Source organism: Leucopleurus acutus, assembly GCF_964270905.1.
Source record: "Leucopleurus acutus genome assembly, chromosome: 16".
In the NCBI taxonomy this organism is placed as follows: domain Eukaryota; kingdom Metazoa; phylum Chordata; class Mammalia; order Artiodactyla; family Delphinidae; genus Leucopleurus; species Leucopleurus acutus.
Genome location: NC_139158.1, coordinates 36,959,737 through 36,987,445, shown reverse-complemented (window position 1 = coordinate 36,987,445; position 27,709 = coordinate 36,959,737). Strand labels below are relative to the sequence as shown.

Sequence of the window (27,709 nt, the reverse complement as noted above, 5' to 3'; positions counted from 1 at the left end):
GTCAGGATTAGGGAGCGGGAAGGCACCCTCGTCCGGCGCGCAGCGATGACGTAGACCGCCTCAGCCAATGAGTGCGAGCGAGGAGAGGGTTAAAGGGCCAAGGCCTTTTTGGGGAGAGAGGAGTCGGGGCGCTTATATTCTGTCTCCCTCTCTGGAGGGGCGACTGGGGCTGTCCCGGGCTAGCTGCACCCCTCATGGGGTCGGCAAGCTGGCAGCTCTCTGGGGCTGGGAGGACTGCGCTGTGTGGGCAGCTCGCGGGCCGGCGCGGAGCGGGTTAAGGGGGCCGTGGCCCCGCCCCTATCCGTGCGCGTGCGCACCGGGCTCGCGGCGTGCCTCCCGGCTTGCCTAGGCGCTTGTCTCCAGACCCCGCAGCTTTGCGCTGGGAGAGGCCGGGCGGCGGGGTTAGGGGAGGGGTGTGCAGGTGCTGCGGCCTTTGGCGGCAGGCCGTGGGGACCCGCATGGCAGAGGCGGCTCAGCGGGCCGGGCCCATTGCGGGGATGGGTTCTTGCGATTACCACTAGTGGTGTGAGGGGTTACCGTGTAGACTCAGCTTCTGCGCCGGCGGAATTCGGCCTGGTGGGCAAGACGGGGTTGTGCAGCCAGAACGCACGGGCAGCAAACTGCAGGGTAGAAGATAATGTGCAGAAAGGGAGGCGCTTCCGAGGAGGTGTCGCTGCAGCTGAGACCCGAGTGGAAGGGCGCGCCCGGCAGAGGGAACAGCTGGTGCGAATGCGCGGAGGCTCGCTGGAAGAAGCCGCGGCTAGGAAGGTGGAGTTTAGCGTTGGACAGAACGGGGAAGATGTGCAATATACGGCGCCATGGCGTCATCCCCTGGCCGGTGGACGGTGCAGGCGGGGAGGCACTGTCAGAGCCTTCTGGCGAAGGCAGGAGGGTGAGGGTTAGAGGCCCAGGACCAGGCAGGAGGCTGTCGGAGTAAAACCGGCGCTGAGTGCATCAGGGCTTGCAGGTTTGTTTACCGCTATGTCCCTCTTCCTCCCGCGCTGTGCCTGGTAAGCAGTCAAAACTGCGTGACTGTTAGTTGGGGGCAGGGAAGGTGCATCCCCGTCCCAGACGCCGTGTGAACAGGTGGGTGTCCCAAGGAAGAGAGGGGAACAGATCCAAGGTGCTGATTTGGGGGTGGGGGAGGAACCAGTGAGGCTTGGAGATGGATGAAATGTCAGGGGAAAGGACGGGAAAGGACAGGAGAGTCCAGGATGAGCCTTAGTGGCCCCGATGGATGGGTATACCTATGTTTGTAGTCTGCAGGTCATTGCTTTCTGCTCCATGTGGTTTTCCCAGCCAGTGGATAGTGACTCCTTTCCTTCATCCAGTTCCTCTGGCCCTGTCCAGGGTGTCAAGTGTGCCCCTAACACCTCACCCTGGGCCGAGGAGTGTCTGAGAAGTTGGGGACAAAAGAGAGTCCTGGAGGAGCAGCCTGCCTTTTGAATCCTCTCTGCCTAGGCACCAACACACTCCTGGGGGTGGGGGTTGGCAGGCAGAGTCAGTGTGGGTCTGGTTCTCCCTTTGCATTTAGATTTGGGGAGGAGGGGGCCTTTATCTCTGCATCACTGTCACATCTGCCATGGCCACTAATGGAGGCATAAGTGGAACAGAAGGGTATCCCTGGCCGTGCATCAGTGAAGAGACCCAGAGGGTCGGTGTTGGGGATGGTGTGGCCTTGATGAGCCAGGCCTGCAGCACACAGAAGTCTGTGAGGAGGCCACGGCAGCACACTGGAGCCCCACATATTCAGGGCCACGTCAATGTGTGCCCGAAAGGCCCCAAATCCAGAGCCTTTGCCCAGGGACACAGTGACACCCTAGGTGGGGGTGGGGCAAGCCCATGATCCCCACTGTGGCAAAAGGAGGATGGGGACACAGCCAGCTGGGCGGATAGCCCCTTCTGGTTTTGGTTTTTTGGCTGCTGCCACACAGCATGCAGGATCCTTAGTTCCCTGACCAGGAATCGAACCCGTGCCCCCTGCAGTGGAAGCATGGAGTCTTAAACACTGGACCACCAGGGAAGTCCCCCCTTCAGTTTTTTTGTTGTTGTAGAATTTGGCACGCATATAAATTTTAACACATTTCGTATTAAATTTAAAAGCATGATTTATTCATTTATGAATTTAATCAAATTTGTTTCTAAATATTATTGATTTTATTATCGTGTGTTATCAGCTGTTGAGCTTTAATATTTGAGCATCTTGGCTTTTGCCATTTTGAGAATCAGCAGAATGTGTTTGGAAGGAACATGAGAAAATAAAACTCTGGAGGGCCCCCGACCCCAGCCTTCCAGGAGTCCTGGGTTTCTCCCCTCCCAACCCCCAGTGCTAACCTGCTGAGGCCATGGGAATTGAGGGCCAGGGAGCTGTGGTCTTCGGGGACCTCAGGAGGTCTTTGGCCCAGGTTTGATGGAGGGGGTGGGGCAGGGCTCCTTGGGACAGGGCACTGGGCAAACAAGCCCCAGGCCTGGAGCTTTACACCACAAGCATCCTGTGGGCTCTGGCCAGTGTCTTGAGCCCCCCTCCCTTTCCCCCAGGGCCGAGGGCCACCTGCTGACGATGTGGGGCTGCACTCAGTTTGAGAATATACCCACATCAAGGCAGAATATCCCCCTGCCTTTATTCTCTATGGGCCTGGAGGCCTCCGCAGTGCCTGCCCTTGGAGGCTAGTAACCTGGCACACTGAAAGGGCCAGGGATGGCCTGGGTTGTGTTGGAGGTCACAGTGGGCCACACGGGAGCTTTGAGCAGGCATTGCATCTACTTGCAAACCATGTCAAGGAAGCAGTTCTACCCATTGCTGACAGGCTCTGTGCCAAGGGCAGGCATGGTCTGGCCAAGTGGAAGAAAGGGGTTTGGGTGGGGTCAAGGCAGTTGTGATGTCTAGGTGACCCTGGAGGAGGCATCAGAAGAGGGGCGGGTCAAGAGGCCTGGCTTCTGTCTGTGGGGGTGAATGCCTGCAGCCCCTGAAGGAGCCCAGAAGGAGGCACCCAGGAGGAGGCACTGGCCTGTCCTTCTGGGTGGTCAGGCTGGATATGAAAGGGCCAGCCAGCCAATGAGGGTCTGGAGTTGTGGTGAGGCCTCCCTGGCTCTGCGTCTCCAAGGTGTGGGGGCGTCAGATCCTGGGGCCCCATGGGCGGAACAGGCTGCCCGCTGGAGGGGCTACAGGGCCTAGGGCTGCTGAGCGGTGGGCTTGGGAGCTTGTGCTGGTTTTCATGCCCTAAACCCCATGTCCATTTCTGCCCTAAGGAGGTCAAGGATAGTGATATCTGAGCTGCCCACCCTGGGGCTGTCACAGGGGACAGGGAGGGGCCTGGCCAGAGAAGGGAAGCAGGTGTGCTGGGTTCTGGGTGAGCTGCTCAGGCCTGCCCCATGCCTACTCTGGCCTCCGCAGCCAGTGGATTTGGGGCTTCTCCGACCTTGGAGGCATCTAATGCTGGCATCTTTGGGATGTGGGCCGGGCCCCAGGAGCGGGGCCTGGGCGGCCCTGTGTGTTGAAGAAGGAAGGCAGGGCCCCCGCTCCCTGGGCCCGACCCCCAGCTTCAGCCCCTCTTCCAGCCTGCTTGAAGCCCAGGCCACGTGTGCCCATCATGTGTGCATGAGACTCCAGGGCCCAGTGCTGTGCTGCCTCCTGGCTGTCTCTCCTGGGGGGCCTGTGGGGACCTGGACTGCCGTCTTGGTGCCCTTTCTCAAGCAGTCTCCAGGCCCACCTTTACCCTGAAACCCCCTTAGGGTGCCCTGCCCTCCAGTGGGGATGGGAGAGGGGCTGCAGGAGCTTGCACATTCCAGGGTTTGGGGTCAGACCTGAGCTAAGGTTCAGGGAATGGGGCCTTGTGTCTGGAGGGGTGATGTTGCACACTCGGCCTGCTGGCCTCAGCTGTGGGCTTGGGTGAGCAGCCTAACCCTGTCTTTGGTGTTGGAGGTACCTCATGGAACCCCTGTGGGTCTTTTCCTTGATGGAGTGGGTGTTTAGCCCCTCTGGACCCAGGTGGGCCCAGGCTGTCTACCCAGGAGTGTCCCTGTCTGCAGGTATGGCTCTGGCCCTTAGCACAGCCAGCAGGGTCTGGATGAGCATGGGTGGTGCTCACCTTCACACTGACAGATCTGTGTGGGAGTGAGGGTCCTACAGGGCCTTGCTAGCTTATGCCATGAGCATTGCACTGGTACCCGGAGGTGAGCTGAACAGCAGCTGGCGCAGGTGTCACTCAGATGGAGCAGCAGGAATCGGCTGCCCTGGCTGGCAGTCTAGCCCCGGGCTAGCCTTTTGGAAACCTTTCCCCCTCATTCCCAGGCTCTGGCCCCACAGGTGTCAATTTGACTCCCCTGGGGCATGGGCCGTCATCGCCTCTGTGTTCAAGGAATGGCCTGAGTTCAAGCCGGGCTGGGGGTGTGTGAGTCCAGGCCAGGCAGACAGGGCCAGCTCCTCCTCCACCTGGTGGGTGTGGTCATCCCCAGACGGTTTGTGGCCACCCCCGGACCTTCCTTCCAGCCTGCCCTCCAGGTGCTGGCCTTGGCTCACTCCTCCATTTGGCTGGGCTCTCTGCCTCACTCTTGCCTGCTGCTTTGTGAGACTGGGTCAGGGGTCCCAGGGACTTGGGTGACCTTGGCTTCCCCTCAAGTTCTAGGCTAAAGATCTGGGATTGGAATTTTCCCAGAAAGAAACTGTCCAGTTTGTTTTGCTTTTCTGAGCCCCTGCAGCCAAAGGGCTAGGGCACTCTGTTGGCAGGGTGGTGGATGGGGAAATGGACCCTGGGGTAGGGCCACAGAGCGGCCATACCCAGGTCTTCCTGGCTGAAGTGGGGTCTCACTAGCTAAGGTGGACAAGGAAGGCATGCATGGGGGGACCAATTTCTTGAGGAAGCCAGCCTGCCTTCTACAATCACGGTTGAGACTGCAGTTGTGTCCTGGTATTGGGGTTTTTCTTGCGGGTGGGGGGGTGCCCGGGTAAATATAAGACTGCATGTCCTAGCGCCCTCGTCTGGTGCAGCCATGTGTCTGCATTCTGGATGATGACAAAGACGCAAAACCACGTTGACGGCCAGCTGTGCCCTCCTGCTCCTCACCCTGTTTCCTGCTCACTCCATCTGGAAGTCTCGCTGGCACCTTGGCCCTGAAAGGTGACCTTGAGGAGGGAGGCCTGCACCTGGATGGAGCAGGCAGATGGAGTCTGGCTCCCTGAGACCTTGACCACTGGTAATGGAATGCCTAGATTGCCTTCTCTGGAATTCGTACTTGGCAGAGAAATAAACTCTTGTCTTTTGTAAACCACCGCGGTGTAGTTTTCTGATGTGTGCAGTAAGGCCACTGCAGAGTCTTTGTTCCACAGGAGCTGTTCCTGTAACCTGCTGCCCGGCAGCCCTTTCCCATGGTGAAGGCAGAGGAGGTGCTCCCCTCCTCCCCGAAAGGCTGCCCTCCTCCTTCCTCAGGGCCCTCGGTTCTGGGTGCAGCTGTCAGGCTGTAGGACAGCCCATGTGTCTACTGACTGTCTCAGTTGAGCCACCGTGGGGCCCGGCAGGACTTTTCCACAGGCCTCGCTCTCAGCCCTGATGTGGTCTCTAGACCTCCGGAGCCCCGGACCAGACTGTGCAGGGCAGGGAAGGCAGGACCTTGGCCCTGGCAGATGTGGCAGCTGTTTGGGGCCAGCATCTCTAGGGACCATCTGGGCCTGGAGATCTGAGTAAAGTGGAATAGGCATGGAGCAGGAGGTGGCGGGGTGTGGGTAGGCCGACTCTCCTGTTTGGGAGCTGGTGGGTCCTGCCCTGCCCCTGGGCTTGGAGGTGCCACAGCTCAAACCAAACCACCAGGGCTGCGGGCATCTAAGGCCCCAATCCTGGCTCTTTGAGGACACTTGGGCCCAATGGTGGGTTTCCAGCAGACCTGCAGATGACCTGGGGGTGCTGCGTGGACCCTAACAGCGGCACCTGTCTGCTGCTCCTGGGGTCCTTCCTAACTGTCTCTCCTGCAACTGCCCAAGCTCCACACGTGGATACAGTCATGGGCTCCTCTCCCCTGACTGCCGTATGCCTCTCATTTTGTCCCCACTGCTGCAGCCTTGGCTGTGACTCCATCATCCTCTCCACGCTGCTGACTTGTCTTCCAAAAGGGGTTTCCGATCACGACAGCCCCTGCTTCCATCCTGCCAGTCTCTCCACCTCATCTCCCGTCAACAAACCCACCTCTACCTGGACCCTTGCAATCTGATCTCATGCGTGTGCCTCAGATATGCTGTTCCTTCAGTCCTGAGCACCTTTCCTCACACCCTGTTTTGTGACATTGAAGGGAAAAATGTCAAATTTCTAAATCTTTAACACATAGGCTGAAAAACAAGGCCAGGACGCCCTGCAGGAGGACACGTGGCCAGGCCATGCTGGCCTCTGCCCTCCTCCATTGACCAGCAAACCTACAGCTGCCACACACCTGCAGACAAGTCACAGCCCACCTCTCAGAAGATGCTTGCTGCTGGGCAACGATTAGGACCACAACCACCCCTAAGTTGTTGTTGTTGTTATTTTTTAATAATATGGAACTAAATGATGATGGTTGGAAGAATCTTAAAGGGAATAAAAGAGCTACAAGAAACTATTTGCAACGTTCATAAACTTTGAGAGAATGATAAAAATGCAAATTTGAAACTGTACCAAATGAACCAGAGTGATGAAAACAAGTCTTTTCTAAACCTATGAATTCTAAGGTAATGTAAAAGGCACAGAGATTCAAATCACGGAAATTTAGAAAGCCATAAGAGGACTTCCCTGGTGGCGCAGTGGTTAAGAATCCTCCTGCCAATGCAGGGGGCATGGGTTCGATCCCTAGTCCGGGAAGATCCAACATGCCACAGAGCAACTAAGCCCCTGAGCCATAACTACTGAGCCTGCTCTCTAGAGCTCACAAACCACAACTACTGAAGCCCGTGCGCCTAGAGCCCGTGCTCCGCAACAAGAGAAGCCACCGCAATGAGCAGCTCGCGTACTGCAATGAAAAGTAGCTCGTGCTCGCCACAACTACAGAAAGCCCGTGCACAGCAATGAAGACCCAATACAGCTAAATAAATAAATAAATAAATAAACAAACAAATAAAAATTGCCGTCTCTCAAACCACTAAAAAAAAGGTTAAAAAGAAAGCCATTGGGCTTCCCTGGTGGTGCAGTGAGTCCGCCTGCCGATGCAGGGGACACGGGTTCGTGCCCCGGGCCGGGAAGATCCCACATGCCACGGAGCGGCTGGGCCCGTAAGCCATGGCCGCTGAGCCTGTGCGTCCGGAGCCTATGCTCCGCAACAGGAGAGGCCACAACAGTGAGGGACCTGCGTACCGCAAAAAAAAAAAAAAAAAAAAGCCATGAGAAATGAGTGCGTCTTATTAATAAAAGGGAGCTGATGCTGAAGAAAACTCTCCTGGAAAATGGTGTAAAGCCAAGTGGCCCTGGAGCCAAAGGCCTCCTGCCCACCCAGCTCCACACCCTCCTCTGCCAACCCTACATGCCTCTTTCCTCACCCTGGATGAAGGGTCTTCCAGGTGGCCATTTAGCTATCCTGATTGTGCACTTGCATTTTTGGCTTATTCCACAGCAGCAAGTTCTGTAAATTGACTACGTATTGGGAAAAACGAGCACTTGTTTTTGTCTGGAACTTGATACAGGAGGCTCGTGCTGGGACTGCGCTGGGTGACGGGGCCCGCAGGCCCACCTCGTGACTCACAGACCACGGTTATGTTCCCTCCCAGCCTTTATTTTGCGGACAGTCACCACGCACTAGGTGTGCCCTCCATGGGTGGCCGCTCAGCCCCATGGTGGTCCCCAACTGGCCTCCCGGCCCGTGGCTCACCCCTCCCCTCACTGGTCACTCTGGAAGATGCTGGTGGGATGACACCGGGCTCAAGGCCGGCTCTGTCTGGTGCAGTGTCCACCCTCTCAGGAGAGGGACTCCAGGACACCCAGCTGCACTGGAAACCAAGACCTCAGTGCCTAATTCAGCTGCATCTCCCCTGAGGACAGCGACAGGCATCTTTCTGTCCATCCTGGGCAGCCTGGTGAGCCCGATGCCCACTGTCCTGCAGGCCTCCCCTGGGAAGCTCCGTGCCAGGTGCGAATGCAGGGATATGGTTGGGTACTCTTGACCCCTGGGTCAGTGAGGCCCCTTCCAGGACAGCTCTCCGCCCAGACCCCGCAGCCTGCCCGCACAGACTGCCCAACACGCTCTTGGTGGGGATCTTGAGTTTTGGACAGCGGGCTTCAGAATGCCTGAGATGTGGACATTCCCATGCTGCTTCCCGGCATGAGGGTGCGACACACCCGGTCCATACTGTGCCTTGATTGTTGAATCCATTGTAGAAAACAGTGATCAGAAATAAAGGTGCAGGATGAGGTGAACTCGGAGCGAGAGAGGATGCCCATCTGTGAGCCCGGCTCCTCACGGCCCCTCGTCCTCAACAGGTGGCTGCAGGTGGGCGAAGCTTAGGAAGACCTGCTCCAGCGAGATCTGGCTCACAGAGTAGTCATCCATGCCATACTTCTCCTTGGCCTTCTCCAGAACACCAAACACCTTTGGAAGCAGAAAAGCCACTGTTAACAAGGCAGGGCCTGGCTCCTCAGCTGGTCTGGGACTCCTCTGGCCATAGGGGATGGTAAGGTCACCAGAGATCCTACCCCTGCACGGGGTGAGCAGGCCCCAGCACCAGGCTTCCTCCTGACTCTTCCCAGCTCAGAGTATGACCTTTGGGCAAGATGTGTTACCTCTCTGGGCCAGTCTCCTTTTTTGCACCATTTTTTTCCCAACTCAGATATCTGAGGTATAAACCCCCAAACCTAGCAAATATTAGGGTGAGTGTTAGAGGAGAAACTGGAAGTGATTCCTCCTTGGAAACAGCTGGCTGGAGAAGGAGCAACTGCTGGAGGTCCAGTGGGGCCCAAGCTCACCTTCGCCCAGCTGAGGTCATTGCCAGGCAAGTGGTAATGGACCATCCCTTGGTGCTCATCTTCCAGGACGCTGCCTGCACAAAGGAGAGACCGTGTCCCCCTGAGGGCTGGACTGGATGGCCAGGGGAGGGCGGCCCAGGCCCTTGGAATTGTAGCCCTTGTCCCAGGGGTCAGGGATGGACAGATGCACAGATGACCTCTGCACAGCAGCACATACCTGGGAAGGTCAGGTCCACGAATGCCTTGAACTCTTCCAGGGCCTCCTGCTGCCTGTCACTCCGGATCTTGGCCCGTAGGGAGTAGCCACTGCCAAACTTGCTCTTGAGGTGCTGTGGGCTGCCCAGGCACTTGAACTGACCCTGCACCATGATGGCCAGCCGGGTGCACAAGGCCTCACACTCCTCCATGCTGGGGAGAGGGAGTGGAGGCCTGATATAGCACTGGGGAATGCTGATGCCCACCCTCCACATCAAAAGCTGTGCACATGGGAAAGTACTGATGCCCAGATCAGGCTGTTCCTGATTCCCATACTCAGGATGTGGCCCACATGGTAGAGCCTAGGGATTCTCCTCAGACTCTTCCCCAGATGCTGACAGGTCTTCTGTCCACCCAGCCCCTCCCGGCCCACCCCTCCTACAGCCCCGGTCCTGGCTTTACCTGTGGGAGGTGATGACGATGGCCTTTCCAGACTCGCGGGCCCTTGCCACGGTGTCCCAGAGCAGGCGCCGGGCCACGGGGTCCATGCCAGTGGACGGCTCGTCCAGGAAGATGACTGCTGGCTCTCCAAGAAGGGCAATGCCGGTGCTGAGCTTCCGCTTGTTGCCGCCGCTAGGGCAGAGAGGGTGCAGAGGAAGGCAAGGCGGATGATTAGCGTGGGCTCCCCGGGTCCCAGCACAGGACCGGGCCCAGTGATGGCAGAGTGTCTCAGGTGAAGAAGAATGAGGTGAGCATGCCTGGAAAGCCCACTTCATAGAGTAGGAAGCCCTAGAGAGAGCTGTGCCCAGGGGGTCAATCCACAGCCCCACACAGAGCAGTAACACCACCTGTCTGCATCTAAGGGGGCCTGACAGGGGGTCCTGGCTGTGCCTCCAGGTAGCAGGAACCTGAGGGGCAGCCCCTCTCATCTGGACCCGCCTGGGCCATGCTGCCAAATCCTCACTGATCCTGGAATGATGGGTGGGAGCTCCAGCCCCTGACCCGAGTGCCCCTGGCTCTATGGTAATGGAGAGCCTGACTCCACCCTGGGAAGGCCTGAGGTCACTGAGGTGGGGGGCAGGGCAGGGGCTGGGACGCAGGCGCACCTATACGTCCTGACCAGCTTGTTGGCATGCGGCTCCAGGAGCAAGCCCCGCAGCGTGTTCTCCACGCAGGCACCGATGTAGCACTCGGGGACACCCCGGAGCCGGGCGTACATGACCAGTGTCTCCCGGCCCGTCATGTGGTCCAGCAGGGCATCAAACTGGGGGCAGTAGCCAATCCGCTGCCGCATCTGGGGTTGGAGCACAGCCAGGAGACAGCAGGTCAGAGGGTTTCTCTCAGGGGATCTGTCTAGGGTGGTCCCTCAGTTGGTACACAGGCCCTGGCGGCCTCCCACTGCCAAAGTTTGCCGAGCAGCACTTTGTTGGGGTTGCTGGAGGGGCTCGGCTGGCTCAGTGGCCGGGTAGGCACCGGGACCCAGACTGCCCCCCACCCAGGAGTCAGAGACAGGCCAGAGACCAGTCTACCCCGGGCAGCACAGGGGCAGACGGGTGCAAGAATGCATTGATTATACAAAGTGACCGTATCCATGCAATGCTTTACAGCTGACAGATACCCGTTCATTAGACGCTTGACAAACATCTAATGTGTGCTGGGACCTTTCTTTTTCCTCCTCTGTTAAGAGATGTTTGCTGGCAACACCTTTGGGGTGGGGTGTCACCTGGGCAGATGGCATGGTAGCTGGTCTTGTAGCAAGTGGCTACGTTCAGCACAGCCAGGATGCTGCGTGGCAGGCCTCCACCTCCAGCCACATTCGGCAGCTGGTGGGGACAGGCAAGCCTGGTTTCTGTGGATTCCAGAGATGTGGTTTCTTTTTTTTTAACCTCTTTGGGGTTCTTAGACTTCCGGAATCTGTTCTTAATTGGTCTGGGAAAGTTCTTGGCCATGACCATGGCAGTTACTACCTTTCCCCCCGTTCTCTCCTTTCTTGCGGGAACCAGATTAAACGTATTTCAGGCTTCTCACCTTGCCTCCATTTCCTAGATCACATTTACCGTTTCCTCTTCCTTGCATATAATTTCAATCTTGTCTATTTCTTTGAACATAGTAACACAGTTGTTTCATAATCTGGGTCTGGTAATGGCAAATCCAAAGTGGTGGGCTTGTCCGGCTGTGGAGCCCTTGTGTCTGTGGCTCCAGCCACAGCACCCTGTCTGCTTTGTTTGCTTTGCTTGTGCACTGCTCACAGGCCTTGAAGCACTATGTGAGGGGCTCTTGGAGGCCTAGGATGAAAGCCTTCCTGCAGAGAGGGTGTGAGCTGCAGTGTGGGGGCAGAGCCACCTGGAAGCCCCTGCTGCCAGTTCAGGAGATGCAGTCATTCCCAGTCACAGGCATCTTCTCTGTTCCTTCCCCTGCCCTGCTCAGCACACGGGAAACCATCCATGCAATCCCCGGGGGGTAGGGAGAGCAGGAGGGTAGCCTGCTTCATCCTAACCTACAGGGGTGGCCCTTTGTTTCTGCCCCATACACTCGATAAGGTCCCTAAACCAAGTCACTGGGACCACAGCGCCCTCTGTGCAGGGGCGCTCCGGTGGAGCCTCTCGGGGCTTGCAGATTGCGGAGGTTTTCACCATGCCTCGGGCTCTTAGATGCTCTTAACCATGTGGTTTGTCATTAACATTTTATCCTGCTTTTGGTTCTCGGTGGAACGCCTAGTTTGAATAGCCCAGAACACCATTATTATAAATCTACGCGCACAGACTAGAGTTCTTTCCAGCGGGCAGAGTTCTGTGGGTGCCACTCTGTGCCCAGGTCCAGAGAAGCCGCTTCTCTGGGAGGGACCCGGTCTCGGCCCGCCTGCCAGGCCTGGTCCCTTCTGGCCGAGGGGGCTGTAATCTCCTCAGTCTTCTCCTCATCACTTGCTTACCTTTGGCCGTGGTCACTGCCTTGTCCTGCTGTCCATGAACCATGAGCCAGAGACAAGCCCCATCCCTACCTCCCGGGTGCCCTTCCTCTTGCCTCCCTGGCTGTACCCACCTTCCCGATGTCAGAGCTAATGCTGTAGCCCCCAACAAAGGCGTCCCCAGAAGTAATGGTCTCCTCCCCGGTCAGCATTTTGAAAGTCGTGGTTTTGCCAGCTCCATTGAAACCCAGCAGGCCGAAGCACTCCCCTTTCTGGACTGCGAGGGAGACCTTGTCCACGGCGAGGAGGGGTGCTCGCTGCTCATACACCTGCACAGTGCCCGGGAGAAAACACAGCTGTGGGGAGGCCTGAGGACAGCCGGGAGCCGGCTGGGGGGTAGACCCGCGGAGGGAGGGCCTGCCTCACCTTGGAGAGCTCCTTGATAATCAGAGGCGTGTCCAGCAGGGAGTCCAGGCTGGGGGCCAGGATGCGGTTCCTCTCATCCACCACATCCTGGTCTTCAGGAAGCGCCGACGTCCGGGTGTACACTTCTGTCTGTTCCAGAGAAAGACCACCAGGGTGAGCTCCCACCAGAGCGGTCCTTCCCCATGGGAGGAAGGGCTAAACTACTCACCCCAGCTCAGTCCCACGTGTGCCGACTCAGACCTCCCACAAGGAGAGCTGGGCAGCTGTAAGGGCTAACATTTGCCTCGAGGAGACACAAACTACCTGAGGGACAAGGACGGTGCAGGACTCATGGAGAAAACCACGAAACCCCTTTTCTTAGAAAAGTCATAATACCTTAGCCCCAATTAGCCCTGTCCATCCAATGTTGTTTCAACAGGTTTTGTTTGTTTAGGGAGAGAATGTATGTGACAAACATGAGAGCGCCCCAGTCCACACGCCTCCACTGAGACCGTGGTCCCTGAGGCCCCAGGCTCCCTCGACTCCATGGCTTCAGGGTCTTGGGACAGAGGGCCCCTGGGGACGGTGAGGCCGCAGCCCCTTCCAGGCTGTGAGCGCTGCCGGTGGACGCGCAGCCAGGCTGTGGCCAGTGCTGAGGCCCTCCCTGTGTGGTGGCCTCAAGGAAGCCCAACCTCGGTTGGAGGGCGCCCAATGCAGAGCAGCCAGAGGCCAGACGGGGCCCAGAACCACTCACCAGCGCCCGCCTCCTCTGGAAGGCACACAGGCAGGCCTTCAGCCTCCACAGCAGATCGGTCTCAATGAGGAAGAGCAGGGTGAGGTAGGCAAACCCTGAGGTAGCCATGGAGGTCACGAACCTGCCAACCCCCGGAGTGCTCCATGCATAGAAGTTCTCCTGGTACTGGATGTCTATGCAAGCAAGGGACAGGGTGCTGTGCCCACGCCCTGAGCGCCCCTCCCCTCCGGGGTCCCAGCCCACGACCCTCTCTCTGGGACCGTGAGGTGCCTGCGCTCAGCCCCCAGGGTGGAGGATGCGCTGGCGCGGGGCCCACTGGGCTTCCGAGGGTGTGTCACTGCCACACGGGGGCCCCAAGCATCTCCTGCGTTTTGGTGGCTTCACCATGCGAGGTGGCCCTTGTGCCTGTGATGGGGGACAGGCTGTCCCAAGAGAGGCCTGGACACTCACTGTGTTTCCGGCAGTAGTGGGCTGCCACTTCGGAGGAGGTGCAGTACCTCCTTGTCTCGTAGTTCTCGTAGAAGCTGCTGACCGCCATCCCCAAACAGTGGTTGGGCAGCACCAGGAACACGCGGTCCAGGGTTCTGGAAAGTTCTTCTAACTTGACCGCTGTGGGGAGGAGGCACAGACAAGTCAGCGCTGGAGGACACACCACACCTGCCTCCAAGAACAGAGCAATCGGGAAGGGCAGGTTTCCGGAGTTCCCTGCATAGCCAGCTGTGCCTCCCCCAGGGATCAGGCACCAGACCTCCGGGGCAGCACCTCTGGCAGGCGGCCCCACCAGCCTGCCCGGTGCCCCCATCTGGGCCTCCCCCATCGGGCTGAGCGGCTCTGTGGGTGCAGGGATGGGAGTGCAGGGAGGTGGTCTCCTGGCTCCCACCTGGGATGCGCATGATGGTGACCACGAGGAAAGTGGCGATGCCCGACAAGATGTTGAATATGGTCAGCCTCGTGTAGGCAGTGGCCGCCCCCGAGAAAAAGAAGCTCATCAGGTACATGAGGGGGATGATGGCCCAGCCATAGAGCATGAGCAGCAGCAGGGCGTCGGCCACGTGGCCGTCCTGCGTGAAGGCGTGCACGTCGAAGGCTTTGAACACCACCTGCAGCAGCACAGACAGGTGGCCGGCGTGCCCTCAGGGGGCGCATGAGCCCAGGCCCATCAGCCCCTCTGGCCTTGTCTGCCCCCCACCCACCTCCAAGGCTCTCCTGGCATCCTCCCTGAGGAAATAGGGAGCTGTCCACCAGGGCACCTGCTCCAGGGACCTACCTACCGAAGTGGGGCAGAGGCTGGGGGTGTGCAGACAGGCGAGGGGGGCTGCCAGGGCATTCCCAATCTCCTCCCACAACGGGGGCTGAGCTGCCAGCATGGACCCCAGGCTGGTTTCAGTCCACGCAGGGTCCCCAAGGCAAGCCCCCTGGACATGTGGGTGAAGGGCCCCAGCACCATGCAGCTCACCAGCAGCAGCAGACTGGGGACGAGGAAGGACATGAGGTCCCACAGCAGAGCCGAGAGCCAGAAAGTAGCCACGTGGACTCCGCTCACAAACTGCATGTGCTTGGCCTGGACGGCCCTCTCGCTGACCGCCAGGATGGAGAACGTGCTGGACAAGAACGCCATGGCGAAGAGCAAGTTGAGGGCGATGTCAAATCCCTTCCGGCCCCTGTGGGGGTGAGGAGGGGGCGCACCGACAGGTCAGGGACAGAGCACAGCATGTCCGGGAAGGTGGGGGTATCAAGTGCTGGGTCACTACTGTCCAAAGCAGGTGATGCAGTGGCCCAGCCACTAAAGGGTTTAAGGGAGAACATGAGAGCCTCAGGGTCTCTGCACCAGGAAAATTCCATCCCCCTGAGAACAGCTCCTCCTCTGGACATCCTATCCCCAATGATGGCAGTGCCACTCTCCCAGTTGCCTTCAATCTGTCCCCGTGCCACCCACTCCCACAGACCCTCAGGTATGGATCTGAGACCTCCACCTCGCTCTCTCTGGCTGCCCCAGTCAGACCCGCTGTCGGGCACAGCATCAGGGTGGTGGCCGTCTCCCCGCTCTTGAGTGGGCAGGACCCTCAGGTGCCAGCAACATGTTCCAGAAACCAGCGCTGACAGCATTATTCTTCTGTAGCTTAAAACATCCCACACCATGAAAGGTTCAACAAATGGTGCTGGGACAAATGGATGCTAGGTACTGAGTGAAGTGCTAACACAACGTGGATGAGGCTCGAGAGTGAAAGAAGCCAGTCATGAAAGGCCACACACGTGGTATCTGATTCCATCTACATGAAATGTCCAGGACAGGCAAATCCACGGAGACAGAAAGCAGACTCCTGGCTGCTTAGAGTTGGAGGAAAGAGGAATGGGGAGTGACTACCAGTGGTCCCGGGGTTTCTTTCAGGGATAATGAAAACGTTCAATAAAATTATATTGTGGTGATGTCTCCACGACTCTGAATACACTAGAAACTATTCAGTTGTACACCGTGAACAGGTGAATTGTATGGCAGGTGGATTATATCTCCTAGAGCTGTTACAACAAAACAAAAACTCCTGTTCCTTGTCCACTGTCACCCTACTAAGCCCAACTCAGCCTGATCCCCAGCATGGCGAGAACAGAGGACCGCCGCTGTGTCTCTGCTTCCGTGGTGGGGACGGGAGGGAGCAGAGGGGAAGGGAGACACTAGAGGGCCAGGGCACAGTCTAAAATGGGAAGTGGGGATGAAGCCGCCCCCCACTGATTAACTGCCCTGAGGTGGGATGATTGTTCTGAAATTCACTGATTTTTCCGGCTTCCTCTGGACGGTCCCCAGAGGTCTGGGGACTCTGCAACGAGGAAGAGGGAGAGTCCCACACACATGATGGTGTGACAGGCCTAAGGACAGAGATGCCCAATGGGCTCCCTGACTCGAGGCCACCGAGGGGCAGCAACACACACAACAGCTGCGTGCTGCAGCTTGGACAGGAGCAGACACTCGGATCCCCCAGGGGCAGTGGCCAGCAAGAGCTGGGTGCAGATTTGGGAAGAGGGCACGGCCCTCCAAATCCTCAGGAGTCTCCCGTGGGGCCTGGGTGTATGGGGGCTGTGGTCTCACCAACTTATCTGCTGTCCAAGGGAAGGCTGAGTGTGGAAGGCCGAGAAGGATGTGGGGCAGGAGTCCCCAGCCAAGAACTGGGAGATTCCTGAGGGCAGAAACAATGTTGTTTTTACCGCCATGGCCCTTGGGGGTCCCTGGCAGTGCCCGAGGTGGTCAGGCCTGGTGCGGGGTCCCGACCTGATGGGAGCAGGGTCCTGACTGGGCTAGGCCAGGTCCTGACCATGAGGGTATGGGGTCCTGAGGGGGGGGGGGAACAGTGCACATACTCGTTGAACTGATCCTTGGCGGCCTGCAGGGCACTCCGGGGCTGAGGGTAGTTGGAGACCATGATGGAGGCCTGAGGGCCGCACAGCAGCTTGAACAGAAGGTTGTCCACGATGGCCAGTGCGGTGGCCGGTGAGTGGTACGCCTGGTTGTTGAACAGGGCAGTGACCACTGTGCGCTCGCCCACGTCTCTGAAGGATGCCGCCACCAGGCACCGCTCGTTAAAGCCGCCCCCCTCCACCGAGGCCCTGAAAATCAGGAACTCCTCCAGGTCACCTGGGGGTGGGCAATGGCAGAGTCAGCAGCGTCCTGCATCCCCCTCTGAGGCCCTGCTCTGTGGGGCTCTGAAGGGCCGGAGGAACAGCAGAAAGGATGCATCACCTTCCACCCGCACACTGTCCACGGACCATGGGGCCACGTGGTGGGAGCAGCAGGACCTAGGGCTGCAGGCCTCGGGGGGGACACCCCCATAGCCACAGGAGCTGAGTGGCAGGGCAGGCTCTTCCTTCTCCCCCACAAACCCCCTGTTCACACACATACACACACTAAAGGGCCTCTCAGAGATACAGGCCCGGACCTGGGCCAGGGTCAACGTGGCAGGAAGAGGCTGGATCAGGAGGAGGTGAGGATCCAGAAGTCAGAGCTGTGGAAACCTCTGAGCGGCCTGAAGGGCGAAGCTCCCAGTCAGGTGCAGGGAGGGGTGGCCCTAGGTGGGCTTGGACCCGCCCTCAGGACCACAGGGGTGGGTGAGGGGCTACCTCCAAGGGTGCAATTACACTGGACTGTCCCTCTATGTCTCTGTTTTTCCAGTTTTCATAGAAGGAATAAGTACCCTTTTTTTTTTTTTTTTTTTTTTTTCCTTTTTTTGCTGTACGCAGGCCTCTCACTGTCGTGGCCTCTCCAGTTGCGGAGCACAGGCTCCGGACGCGCAGGCTCAGCGGCCATGGCTCACGGGCCCAGCCGCTCCACGGCATGTGGGATCTTCCCGGACCAGGGCACGAACCTGTGTCCCCTGCATTGGCAGGCGGACTCTCAACCACTGCGCCACCAGGGAAGCCCGTAAGTACCCTTTTATAATCATAAAAAAAAAAAAAAAAAGAGTTTTTAAAAAGAGTGGCCTGAGGGAGAAGGCCCTGGGAGAAGGAGCTGTTCTCTTGGCACACGAATGAGCTCCAGCGAATCTCCACTTCACATCAGATTCTCTAGGCAGTTGGGTTCTGGGCAGCCCATATGCCTGGTATTCTCCTGCAACCCAAGGGCAGCAACAGAATCCTAATCATGCCAGGCCCGTCACTTTGCTCCTTAGCTGTGGCACAGAGCAAGTGGGGGTTCTGATGGGGGTGGGGTCAGCTGCCCACCCACGAGTGACCTTGGGGGCATTCAGTTCCACTAGCTCACGAGCACACACTGCCCAGCCCAGAGCTGGCCGCGCGGCTGCAGGGAACCAGCATCTCACACATACTCATTGCTCCCGCCTTGCCTCTCACTCAGCTGTCGCCTGGGGACAGCAATGACACCCACACTGTGGGACCCCAGTGTCAGCAAGGGGACAGGGACCCGTTGGTGAATCCTAATGGAGACAGTTATAGAGGCTCCTGGCAAGGTTTGCTGTGGCTCTTGGCACACAAGGAAAAGGGTCAGATGCGTTAGGTGCAGCGTAATTCACCCACAGTAAGGTGCTCAGGACTGAAAGTCCCCACGCTCCATGAGGGAGCAGGCAGTCTGGCCTTCCACACCCTCTCAGGCCCGGGCACCTACGGTACTGTTCTAAATCCCTGGAGCCACCACGCACCATGACAGCCCTGAAATCTTCACACCAGGCTGAGTGACAGCCAGAAAACAAGATGGGATGGAATGGGGGTGACAAACAAGGTGCCCACCACTGTCAGTAGGGCTACTCAGGGCCCTGATCGCTGGCAGGCCAAGCAGGGACTCCGGCTGCAACAGCTCCTTCTGGCAGCGGTGCCCCTGGCAGTGCCGGCCTGCTCTAGGCCGTTGATACGGTCGACATTTTCCTAAAGAGGAACCTGACCCCTGCCAAGATTTTGGAACCATCAGCGTGCTGAACCTCAAAGCTGCTGGCCAGGAAGTGGGAGGGGAGCAGAAAAACGTGAAAAACTTCAAGCATATTCCATTTAACTAGAGTGCGATGCCTGCTCTAAAGCCAGGGCAGTGTCCAACTGCCACCGCCAGGGACACGAGATAGTTTCAGTTTTAGGATGTGGTAAGAAAACACCATGTCACATAAGGCATATCGTGACCGTCCTCTCAAACAAAAAAAGGTAACGTAAACATTGCTGAGGTTTTACATTTCATTTGTAAATGGCCCTGAAGAATCTGACTTCTGTAAATGACTGCCTGGACATAGTTTAGCCCTAGAGACGTGGACTTTTGTCTTCCTTTGACTCAGGGCAAAGATTTTCTCCCCCAGGGGACACCTGGCAATGTCTGGAGTGGGGTGATGCCAGGAATGCTGCTAAGCAAAGAACCACCCCAAATGTCCACAATGCCTTGGTTGAGAGGCAGGCTCTGACAGCACAACTTGGGCCCCAAGCCGCCTGGGGACACCCCTTACCCAGCACCTCTCGAGGTTCCTGGTCCTCAGCCTGCAGCATATCTTTCAAATGCTCTGACAGCTGCTGATCCAGCCGAGAGGTCCCGGGAACCGAGAAGGGCACGATGGTTCTGCCATACTCGGCCAAGGTCAGCTTCAGGAGGGGGTCATCGAAGATCTCGGAGGAGTAGTTGATGGCCAGGAGGGCCAGGGTGATGCATGTCAGAGGGACCAGGACCTGGGCCGTTACCATCTTCCACTCCCGCCAGCTGTATGCGGCCTTCTTCAGGAACATGGCCCAGAACTGCTGGCAGTGGAGGGCCAACTGCGACAGAGGGGATGAGGGTGATACAACCGCCACCACAGAGCCAGTGCCTGACCCCGCCCTCCAGCAGCAGGCACGGTCTGCACATGAGCCAGGGCTTCTCCTGGGGCCCAGTCGATGACATGGAAGACCCACAAGAACACATCCCCATAGGTCCCAAATGGGCCCTGGGGGTCTCACACCAGCTGTGGCGGCAGGGCAGGCACTATTCCACCATGGAAGGAGGTTAAGGGACCCTCTGCTATCCCAGAGGGGAGCTGAGGCCTCTGCTTTCCCCATGCTCCTGGTCAGAGGACTCTGGCCAACCTCACAGCAGAGGAAATGGACAAACCTCCCCCCACTGCCTATATTCCCCACGCCCACCCTTCACTGTCCTCTAAGTGCAGGTCAGGCCGGCAGGGACCAGAGCCCAGCTCCGCCATGTGCTGCCCATTTGACCTTGGCCCAGGCCTCAGCTTCCTGTCTGTAAAATGGGACCGGTGCTGCCCTCTGTCTCACTGGGTGCCGGGCACATAGCAAGCTCTAAGCTCTCGGTACACGGGGCACTGTTAGCCTTATAAGCAGTGTTCACCCTTATTTGTGAGTGGCCAGGTTAGAACAACGAGAAACGACAGGTACTCGACTAAAATGTTCCAGGTTTTCCTTCTGCCTGCCAGCCCATGGGAGCACGAGCTGTAATCTGCCCTCTTCCCAGAGTGCTGACCCTCCCTATGCTCACATCTGCCCCCGCGGCCTCTAACTCATGCAGTGCTCGAGGTCGCGCAGTCTCACCCCGGTGTTGAGCCTGACGGCAGTGTTCTCCTCAATCAGGGTGCCGACGCCGTCAGTCGGGTCCATCATCCCGCACAGGTGGCTGTCCACGGCCCAGTCACTCGCCCGCCTCTCGTGCTGGTACTGCAGGGCAGGGAGCTGGATGGCTTGGATGTCCATGCTGGTGTCCACCAGCTTACCGACCCTGGTCGAGACATGGAGGCCCAGTCACAACTCAGCTCCTCGGGGAGGGAGAGGGGCAGCAAAGGCGGGCGACTGTCAGGGGCACTAAAGCAGAGCGCCATCTGCTCCATCAGCTGGGATGTTCATTTGTTCATTCACTCATTCATCGATAAGTATCTCCAGGACACCAGCTATGGCAGCCAAGCAAAGTCCAGGAGAGAGACAACTAGACAGGGCCCTGCCCATGAGGGCCTCCTGGTCTGCCAGGGAGACTGATCGAAGTCAGCATTTATAACCCGGGCTTTCCAGAGGGACAGGATGGGGCTTGAGGCACGATGGCAGCACCAGGAGGGCTTGTCACAATACAGGACACCGTGGCTCGGGGTGCTCACTGTCACTCTGAGACCAGGGAGCAGAAGAGTGTGTTCCAGAAGGGGCAACACTGGGACAGGTGCGACAGAGACGGGTGCATGGAGGGCGGGTGGGTGGTAAGGCTGCCAGGCCTTGTGGCGGAGCCTGGTGTTGGCGCCGCACCGAAGCCAGGGAGCCACCCGACTCAAACGGCACTGTACTTATATTCACTTATCCTGTTGCCTCCTGTAGGGTATGCGATCCTAAAGGAAAAACATCTATCTCACAGTTTTTGTATTTCTTGTTCTTAGCACTATATCTGCTAAATAAAGCATTCAAGCAATGTTTGACCAATGTATTAACCGTCTGGAGCTCACCCCGTAGTTCTGAGGGGTGAAGGCTAAATTTCACATCTTCATCAAAGATGGAAACACACTCCGGGATCATTACCTAGACCTGAGAGGAGCTTGGCCAGCCTGATGCTGCTGAGGTGCTCCCGGGAGGGGCCCCAGGGAAGATGCCAACACACTCACAACGTGGGAGTGGAGTTTCCAGTGATCAGAGCTCGGCTGCTCTGTTGTCTGAGTCACTGCGCGTGTCAGGAACCTGGCTGAGTCTGTGCAAGTGTTAATATAGGGCTGTGATGTGAACTCGGGTCCTGACAGCCGGCCCACTGCCCTGCTGCCCACTCCCCCGGGCTGTAGGTCCACCTCAGATGGGTGTTCCAGATGACGATCAAGGGGATTGCTTTATTATCACACTTTAGAAAAATCATCAAGGCTGAGCCCTAGACAGATGCAGACGCACGTTTACTTACCGCAGGAAGACTTCCTCCATGGTGGTGACAGAGGCCCCGAAGCTGGCGATGCCCAGCTCCTTCTGCTTCTTCTCCAGTTTAGCAAAAAGACTTTCAAACCTGAAGAAAAAGACCGAGTGATGAGTCACTTCTCAGTGACTTTCTAGATAATTTGTTTCTAAATAATCACCTCTGTGCTGTACGGGGGAGGAGCAAAGGAAGGTTAGCTCCTTGAGATGCCTTCTCAAAAAAAAAAAAAAAGTTAGGCTTTGTTCTTCCCCTGCACACCCCTTCTCCCCCCATGTAACATTTCTTTTTTAATAATCTTTTTTTTTTTTTGGCCATGCCGCACAGCTAGCAGGATCTCAGTTCCCCGACCAGGGATTGAACCCAGGCCACAGCAGGGAAAGTGCTGAATCCTAACCACGAGACCACCAAGGAATTCCCACACATAACATTTTTTGAGTATGTTGGCCTATAAGGCACTCTTTGATACCTATACACCTACATGAAACCACAAAGCAAACCAAAAGAAATTGACGAATATTCTTTTACTTATTGGGTAGGGAAGTACTTTCTAAGAAGAAATAACAAAGGAAAAGATATAACCCATTAATCCCATCTGCAGGGGGAAAAAATCCCACAAAATTAAAAGGCAGCAACAAATTAGAAAATGTTGCGACACAAATGGTTGATGTTAATACAGAAGCCGTGAACATGCAACACGCAGAAGAAGCGACGCTTATAGCCCAATAAGCATGGGAAGCGGTCAACCTCCCGTCAGCAGGAATGGAAGAAATACAAAATGCCAATTACGTGTGTGTGTGCCACTTTCACCCATTAGATACACAAATATTAATAAGAAATTTTACTCAAAGTTGGCAACTGTGGAGTAAATGGACACTCCCCTATGCTGCTGCTGGGGAAGTCAAACACATCACCTTTCCAGAAGTGAATCTGGTAAAATTTACCCCACTATTGGGAATCTATTCTAAGGGGTCATTGGAGATGTTGACAAAGATTTTTCTAAAAGGATGTGCATTAGCACATTTGTGTGTGTGTGATAACAGAGTAGGTGTAAAACAAATTATACTATATCTAAGTCAGAGAGGACTCCCCTGGTGGAGCAGTGGTTAAGAATCCGTCTGCTGGGCTTCCCTGGTGGCTCAGTGGTTAAGAATCTGCCTGCCAATGCAGGAGACACGGGTTCGAGCCCTGGTCTGGGAAGATCCCACATGCCGCGGAGCAACTAAGCCCGTGCACCGTAACTACTGAGCCTGTGCTCTAGAGCCCGCAAGCTACAACTACTGAAGCCCATGCGCCTAGAGCCCATGCTCCACAAGAAGAGAAGTCACCGCAATGAGAAGCCCATGCACCGCAACGAAGAGTAGTCCCAGCTCACCGCAACTAGAGAAAGCCCGCACATAGGAACGAAGACCCAACGCAGCCAAAAAAAAAAAAAAAAAATCTGCCTGCCAATGCAGGGGACTGGGTTCAAGCCCTGGTCCAGGAGGATCCCACATGCCACAGAGCAACTAAGCTTGTGCACCACAACTACTGAGCCTGCTCTCTAGAGCCCGCGAACCACAACTACTGAGCCTGCGAGCCACAACTACTGAAGCCCGCATGCCTAGAGCCCATGCCCCGCAAGAAGAGAAGCCGCTGCAATGAGAAGCCCGTGCACCGCAACTAAGAATATCCCTTGCTAGCTGCAACTAGAGAAAGCCCGCGCACAACAAAGACCCAACACAGCCAAAAATAAATAAATTAATTAATTAAAAAAAAATGAGTCAGAGAACACTGTCGTGATTAAAACAACATTTCTCAATCCAGATTGCAGCAAGATTAATGTACTTTTAAGTCTTCTATTCCGAAGTTTCTGAATGTGACTTAAAGAGTTTGTTTTTTACCTCCCCACACTGGGAGTCTGCTCTGTTTATGAGGCCTGTGTTCATGACTCAGATTCTGAGACCAAGAAGACACACGAGTTCACAGCTGCACACTAACCCTGAGTGGCTGCAGTGTGAGGAGTGAGCCTCGTGCCGAGTGTGGATGGCACCAGGGCACTGAGTACCCTGTGATGAGCCACTCTTCTCCCTCTCGGGTACAGCCCTGACGCACAGGAAGGCCTGGCACCCTGGGCCCAGCAAGCAGATTCACTGGATACCGACCATCACAGGCCCAGGAACTAAGAGGTGCCCCTGGCCAAGCCACACAGGTGCAGGGCGGGTGACTCTACACACGGAGCCCTTAAGGCCCCCTGAACCTCCTTCTCAGATCTGTACCTGTGAGTGCTCTGGGACACACACGTGCCTGTGCTTGGTCTCTCTAGGATGTGTACCTGTCCGTGCTCTCTGGGACATGTATGTACCTGTGTGTGCTCTCCTTGGGAAGAATGAACGACAGCTCTGCTCCGGCACTGCTCTCCAGGGTGGCGTTGGGGACATGATGGTGGACCAGCCGGGAGATGCCCTCGGGGTTGCAGTGAGGCTCCTTCACCAGCGTCATGTGGTAGCCTGCGCCTGGTACACCCAGGAGCCCAGTGAGGCTGCATCCCACTCTCCTCCTGGCCCACCCAGGGCCCCGGGCTCCTGCAGGTCAGGCTCCTGGGAAAGGGGCTGCAGAGCTGGGGCAAGTGAACTGGAATTGATGCATCTCAGGGCACCTCAATACTGCCCTGAGGGTCTCACCACCCCACCTCCACCCGCTGGGGAGAGATGCTGGAGGACCTGGGTTGCTGAGCATGATAAGGAGGTGAAACCAGAGCTGGACTTCAGATGTCAAGTCTCAGATACTGGGGTACAAATTGTCCCCAAAACCCCTTCTCCCTGCTTTCTCAGTAGCAGAACCTAAGGGCAAAGGCCACTCTCTTACAGCCTCCCCCCAGCCTGATGGTGACCATACTAGGTCACCTTCTGCTTTCAGGGCTGTGTGCTGGTCAGAGGAAGCTGCAGATATGAGGGGTGCAAATCCTGGGGTGTCCTGGGGGTGGGGTGCTGGTCTTCTGTATTGGCTCCTTCTGCTGGCGGGACATGGATGTGACCTGGCATGCCAGGACCATGTTAGACCATGAGTTGTCCTCGAGATGGGAAGCCATGCTCATACAGCAAAGATGGGGCTGACTCCACACGCTGCCCACCAGCCCTAGACAGTGCCGTGGGCCCCTCACTTGTTTGGGAGCTGCAAGGCTGGAGAGCGGGCTTGGTCTCTGCAACGGCACCCCTGCTCTTGGTGGCCCTGGCACTTGACTGCTAGTCCACTGCTCAAAGCTGAATGATGCTCCAAACCAAGACTACCTGCTTCATTCCTTCTTCATTCTCCCAGGCCCCTCTGCCTGGGGCCTCGGGTCTCTACCCACAGGTAGCAGAACAGGATGTCTAGAGAAGGCCTCTCTCTGCCTGATCTCAGGGGTCCTTCGGGAACGTTACCAGTGGATACTTTCTCCAGCACACTGGGCCAGCAACGCTGACCCCACACAGAATGGAGTTTCGGCTGCCTGCCCCGTTGCTTGCCTGTGGCTGCTCACCGTATTTCTGCTTCAGGAACAGAGATGACCCGCAGCACTGCAGCTCCCCCTTGGCCATGATGGCGATGCGGTCCCCCAGCAGGTCGGCCTCATCCATGAAGTGGGTGGTCAGCAGGATGGTGTGGTCACTTTTGTGCTGCTGAAGAAGGTCCCAGATGGCCCTCCTGGAGATGGCGTCCATGCCTGAGGTGGGCTCGTCCAGCATCAGCACCTGGAGGGCAGAGGAAAGGGCTTGTGATGACGGCAGAGCCACGTCCTAGGCCCAGGCTGCTGTGCTGCAGGCCCCGCCGCCCCTACCTTGGAGCCTGCGATGAGGGCAATGCCGATGGAGAGCTTGCGCCTCATCCCCCCGCTCAGGAACCTGCTCCGGGAGTCCCCCTTGTCCTCCAGACTGAGGATGTGCAGCATGCGTTTGACTTCTTCAGGGCACTTCTGGCGCGACAAGCCTTTCAGCTGACACAGGAGGGGACAGAGATCTGGCAGCGGCTTCTGATGGGAGGCCAGCCCGTCCAGCTGGCACTGGAATGGTGCTGTCTCCGTCCCTCCCCAGGCTGGATCTCATGTCCTGACACCCACCCACCCCACAATTCACGAACGCCTCCTCGGAGCAGGTTCAGTTTGCTGGGAGGCTAAGGGCTCACATGGCTGCCCTGGGGACCCGAGCATGTAGGTGATGGAATAACCACGACGACCCATGAATCCTGTCACCTGCCAGCTCACCTGAGCATAGAAATACAGGTGTTCTGCGACAGTCAGGTTGTCAAACAAGACATCATGCTGCGGGCACAGGCCCAAGCTCTTCCGGATCTGAGCCATATCTTGGGAGATTTCATACCCACTGATATATGCCCGTCCACTGGTCGGGGGAAAGAGACCTAGGGCCGAGCAGAAGACCCCGGGGCTCAAGTTCAGCGCGAACATCCTCCAGTAGCACGAGGAGTGCTGAGCTTCCCTGGTTCACACGGTGTGCACCCTGCCGTGTGGGTCTCCGGAGACAGAGGAGGGTGGGGGATGCCCACTGCCAGGATGTGTGGCTTGTAAGGAATGAGAGAGGCGCATCCCCCACGCTCTCCGAGCCCAGGTCCTACTCGAGCCTGTTCTCAGGGAGGACAGGACGACCGTTAGGGCTGGGCTGGCTCATTCAGGACGACTTTCTAGGAGAGTGGGCTCGGGACTAAATCAGCGTGGGTGGGGCCGCCTCTGTGTGGCCTGAGAGGCTCCCACCCTGTTCCCAGAGCCCCTGGGGCTCCACTAGCTATCAGCACAGCAGGGGGAGGACAAGAGCCACCTGAGGGCACAAGGCCGGGGCAGCCTGAGGTGGCCTTGAAGGAAGGGCCTGGAGGTCAGGGTAGGGCATGAAGGCTGGGCCCCTCACCAGTGAGCATGGAGAGGGTGGTAGTCTTCCCCGCGCCGTTGTGGCCCAGCAGAACAGTGATCTGGCCTTCATACAGGTTCAGGTTCAGGTCTCTGACAGCTGCCTTGCCCTTGTTCCCCACTCTGAACACCTGCAGGAAAGGCAGAGGGTGGCCCCAGACTTCAGGAGCCCCTCACTGCAAAGGGCCCCTTCTACTCCCCTCTGGAATACCCATCCAAGCGTCTGGGGAGGAGACCACGCCCAGTACCACCAACCAGCGCACAGGGAGGCAGGAAGAGGACTGAGAGGAGGCCCCGCTGCTTCCTGCTGCTCTCCGCCCCACCCCAGGTCCACAGCACCCAGGTGTTTTGGTGTCTCGGCAGGACTAGAAGGCCCATGACGCCCAGGCATCATATACGGCGAGCTCAGAGAGCATCCACTGCAAAGCTGGTCAGAGGTTAAGTGGGGCAGCACAGGTTGCTGACTTGACCCTGAGCCTCCACACTGGGCCCTGGGGACACAGCCTGAGGGATGGCTGGTGCCCAGGAGAGCTGGTCAGAGGGCAGCCACAGGAATCCAGGAGAAACAAGGCCCAGAGGATGGTCTCCGCCCCATGACCCTGCGGTCCCCATCCCCATAGGTATGGCACCTTGGACACATGCTTGATCTTGATCCCGGCTACCAGGTCCTCTGGCTCAGCTTCAAAGTACTCGGTCCTAAGCACTTTCTCAGGATCATCGTCTTCCTCCTCTTTCCCTAGAACTGTCCTTGGGTGTCCGCACCAATATGAGGGCTAGGATGGAAATCAGAAGCTCTCAAACAGCCAATTCACGTCAGTTCATTTTGTTTGCGACAACCAACTGACAAGCTAGAGCAGACAGTAGCCACCCTTAGACTCCCCTGCAGGGAAGACGCTGCTTAGAGTTCAGAGTTGGGGTGAGACCCAGCGCAGTTCTGCACCCAGCTGCCCTGGGAAGCTCTGAGACTGTTTCCTATTCCGCTGAAGGGGCTTACTATGCACGTCAACTCAGAGGTGATACAGGGAAAGTTAACAATGGAATTTAATACAAAAACAGGTCATTAAATCCAGCCCAGAGCCATGTGGGGCGAGCCCCCAGCTGCATCCTCACTCAGCCACGCAGGCGCTCATGAAATAAGCAGGAGAAGCCCAAGGGCCAGCCTCCCTCTGCTGGGAGGAGGCCTCCCCTTCTACAGTCTGGCCCCAGCAGTGCAGGTGTCACTTGAGGGTGGCACACTGATGGCACAGTGGCTGGGCAGGGTCACAAGAGCGGTGAGCACAGGGCCCTGGAAAAATGCCCACACCCCGGAGGGAAGCCCTGCGGGGGGAGA

General features: G+C 57.3%; 1 protein-coding gene across 1 annotated transcript in view; it reads right to left on the bottom strand.

Annotated features, from left to right (window-relative positions):
• Nucleotides 1–6,800: 6,800 nt before the first annotated feature.
• Nucleotides 6,801–27,709, bottom strand: part of LOC309973188 (phospholipid-transporting ATPase ABCA3) — a 36,624-nt gene continuing 15,715 nt past the window's right edge. The window contains exons 10-30 of the mRNA XM_082857210.1: nucleotides 27,009–27,152; nucleotides 26,381–26,510; nucleotides 25,726–25,880; nucleotides 25,303–25,458; nucleotides 25,006–25,216; nucleotides 23,851–24,001; nucleotides 21,501–21,599; nucleotides 20,171–20,354; nucleotides 19,096–19,399; nucleotides 16,523–16,796; nucleotides 14,628–14,832; nucleotides 14,052–14,271; nucleotides 13,622–13,780; nucleotides 13,172–13,344; nucleotides 12,439–12,567; nucleotides 12,147–12,341; nucleotides 10,214–10,401; nucleotides 9,570–9,740; nucleotides 9,126–9,320; nucleotides 8,913–8,982; nucleotides 6,801–8,538 (exon numbers count right to left, since the gene is read on the bottom strand). Of these exons, the coding sequence (XP_082713336.1) occupies nucleotides 8,407–8,538; nucleotides 8,913–8,982; nucleotides 9,126–9,320; nucleotides 9,570–9,740; nucleotides 10,214–10,401; nucleotides 12,147–12,341; nucleotides 12,439–12,567; nucleotides 13,172–13,344; nucleotides 13,622–13,780; nucleotides 14,052–14,271; nucleotides 14,628–14,832; nucleotides 16,523–16,796; nucleotides 19,096–19,399; nucleotides 20,171–20,354; nucleotides 21,501–21,599; nucleotides 23,851–24,001; nucleotides 25,006–25,216; nucleotides 25,303–25,458; nucleotides 25,726–25,880; nucleotides 26,381–26,510; nucleotides 27,009–27,152 (3,645 nt within the window). The 3' untranslated portion in view covers nucleotides 6,801–8,406. The remainder of the gene's footprint in view (nucleotides 8,539–8,912; nucleotides 8,983–9,125; nucleotides 9,321–9,569; nucleotides 9,741–10,213; nucleotides 10,402–12,146; nucleotides 12,342–12,438; nucleotides 12,568–13,171; nucleotides 13,345–13,621; nucleotides 13,781–14,051; nucleotides 14,272–14,627; nucleotides 14,833–16,522; nucleotides 16,797–19,095; nucleotides 19,400–20,170; nucleotides 20,355–21,500; nucleotides 21,600–23,850; nucleotides 24,002–25,005; nucleotides 25,217–25,302; nucleotides 25,459–25,725; nucleotides 25,881–26,380; nucleotides 26,511–27,008; nucleotides 27,153–27,709) is intronic.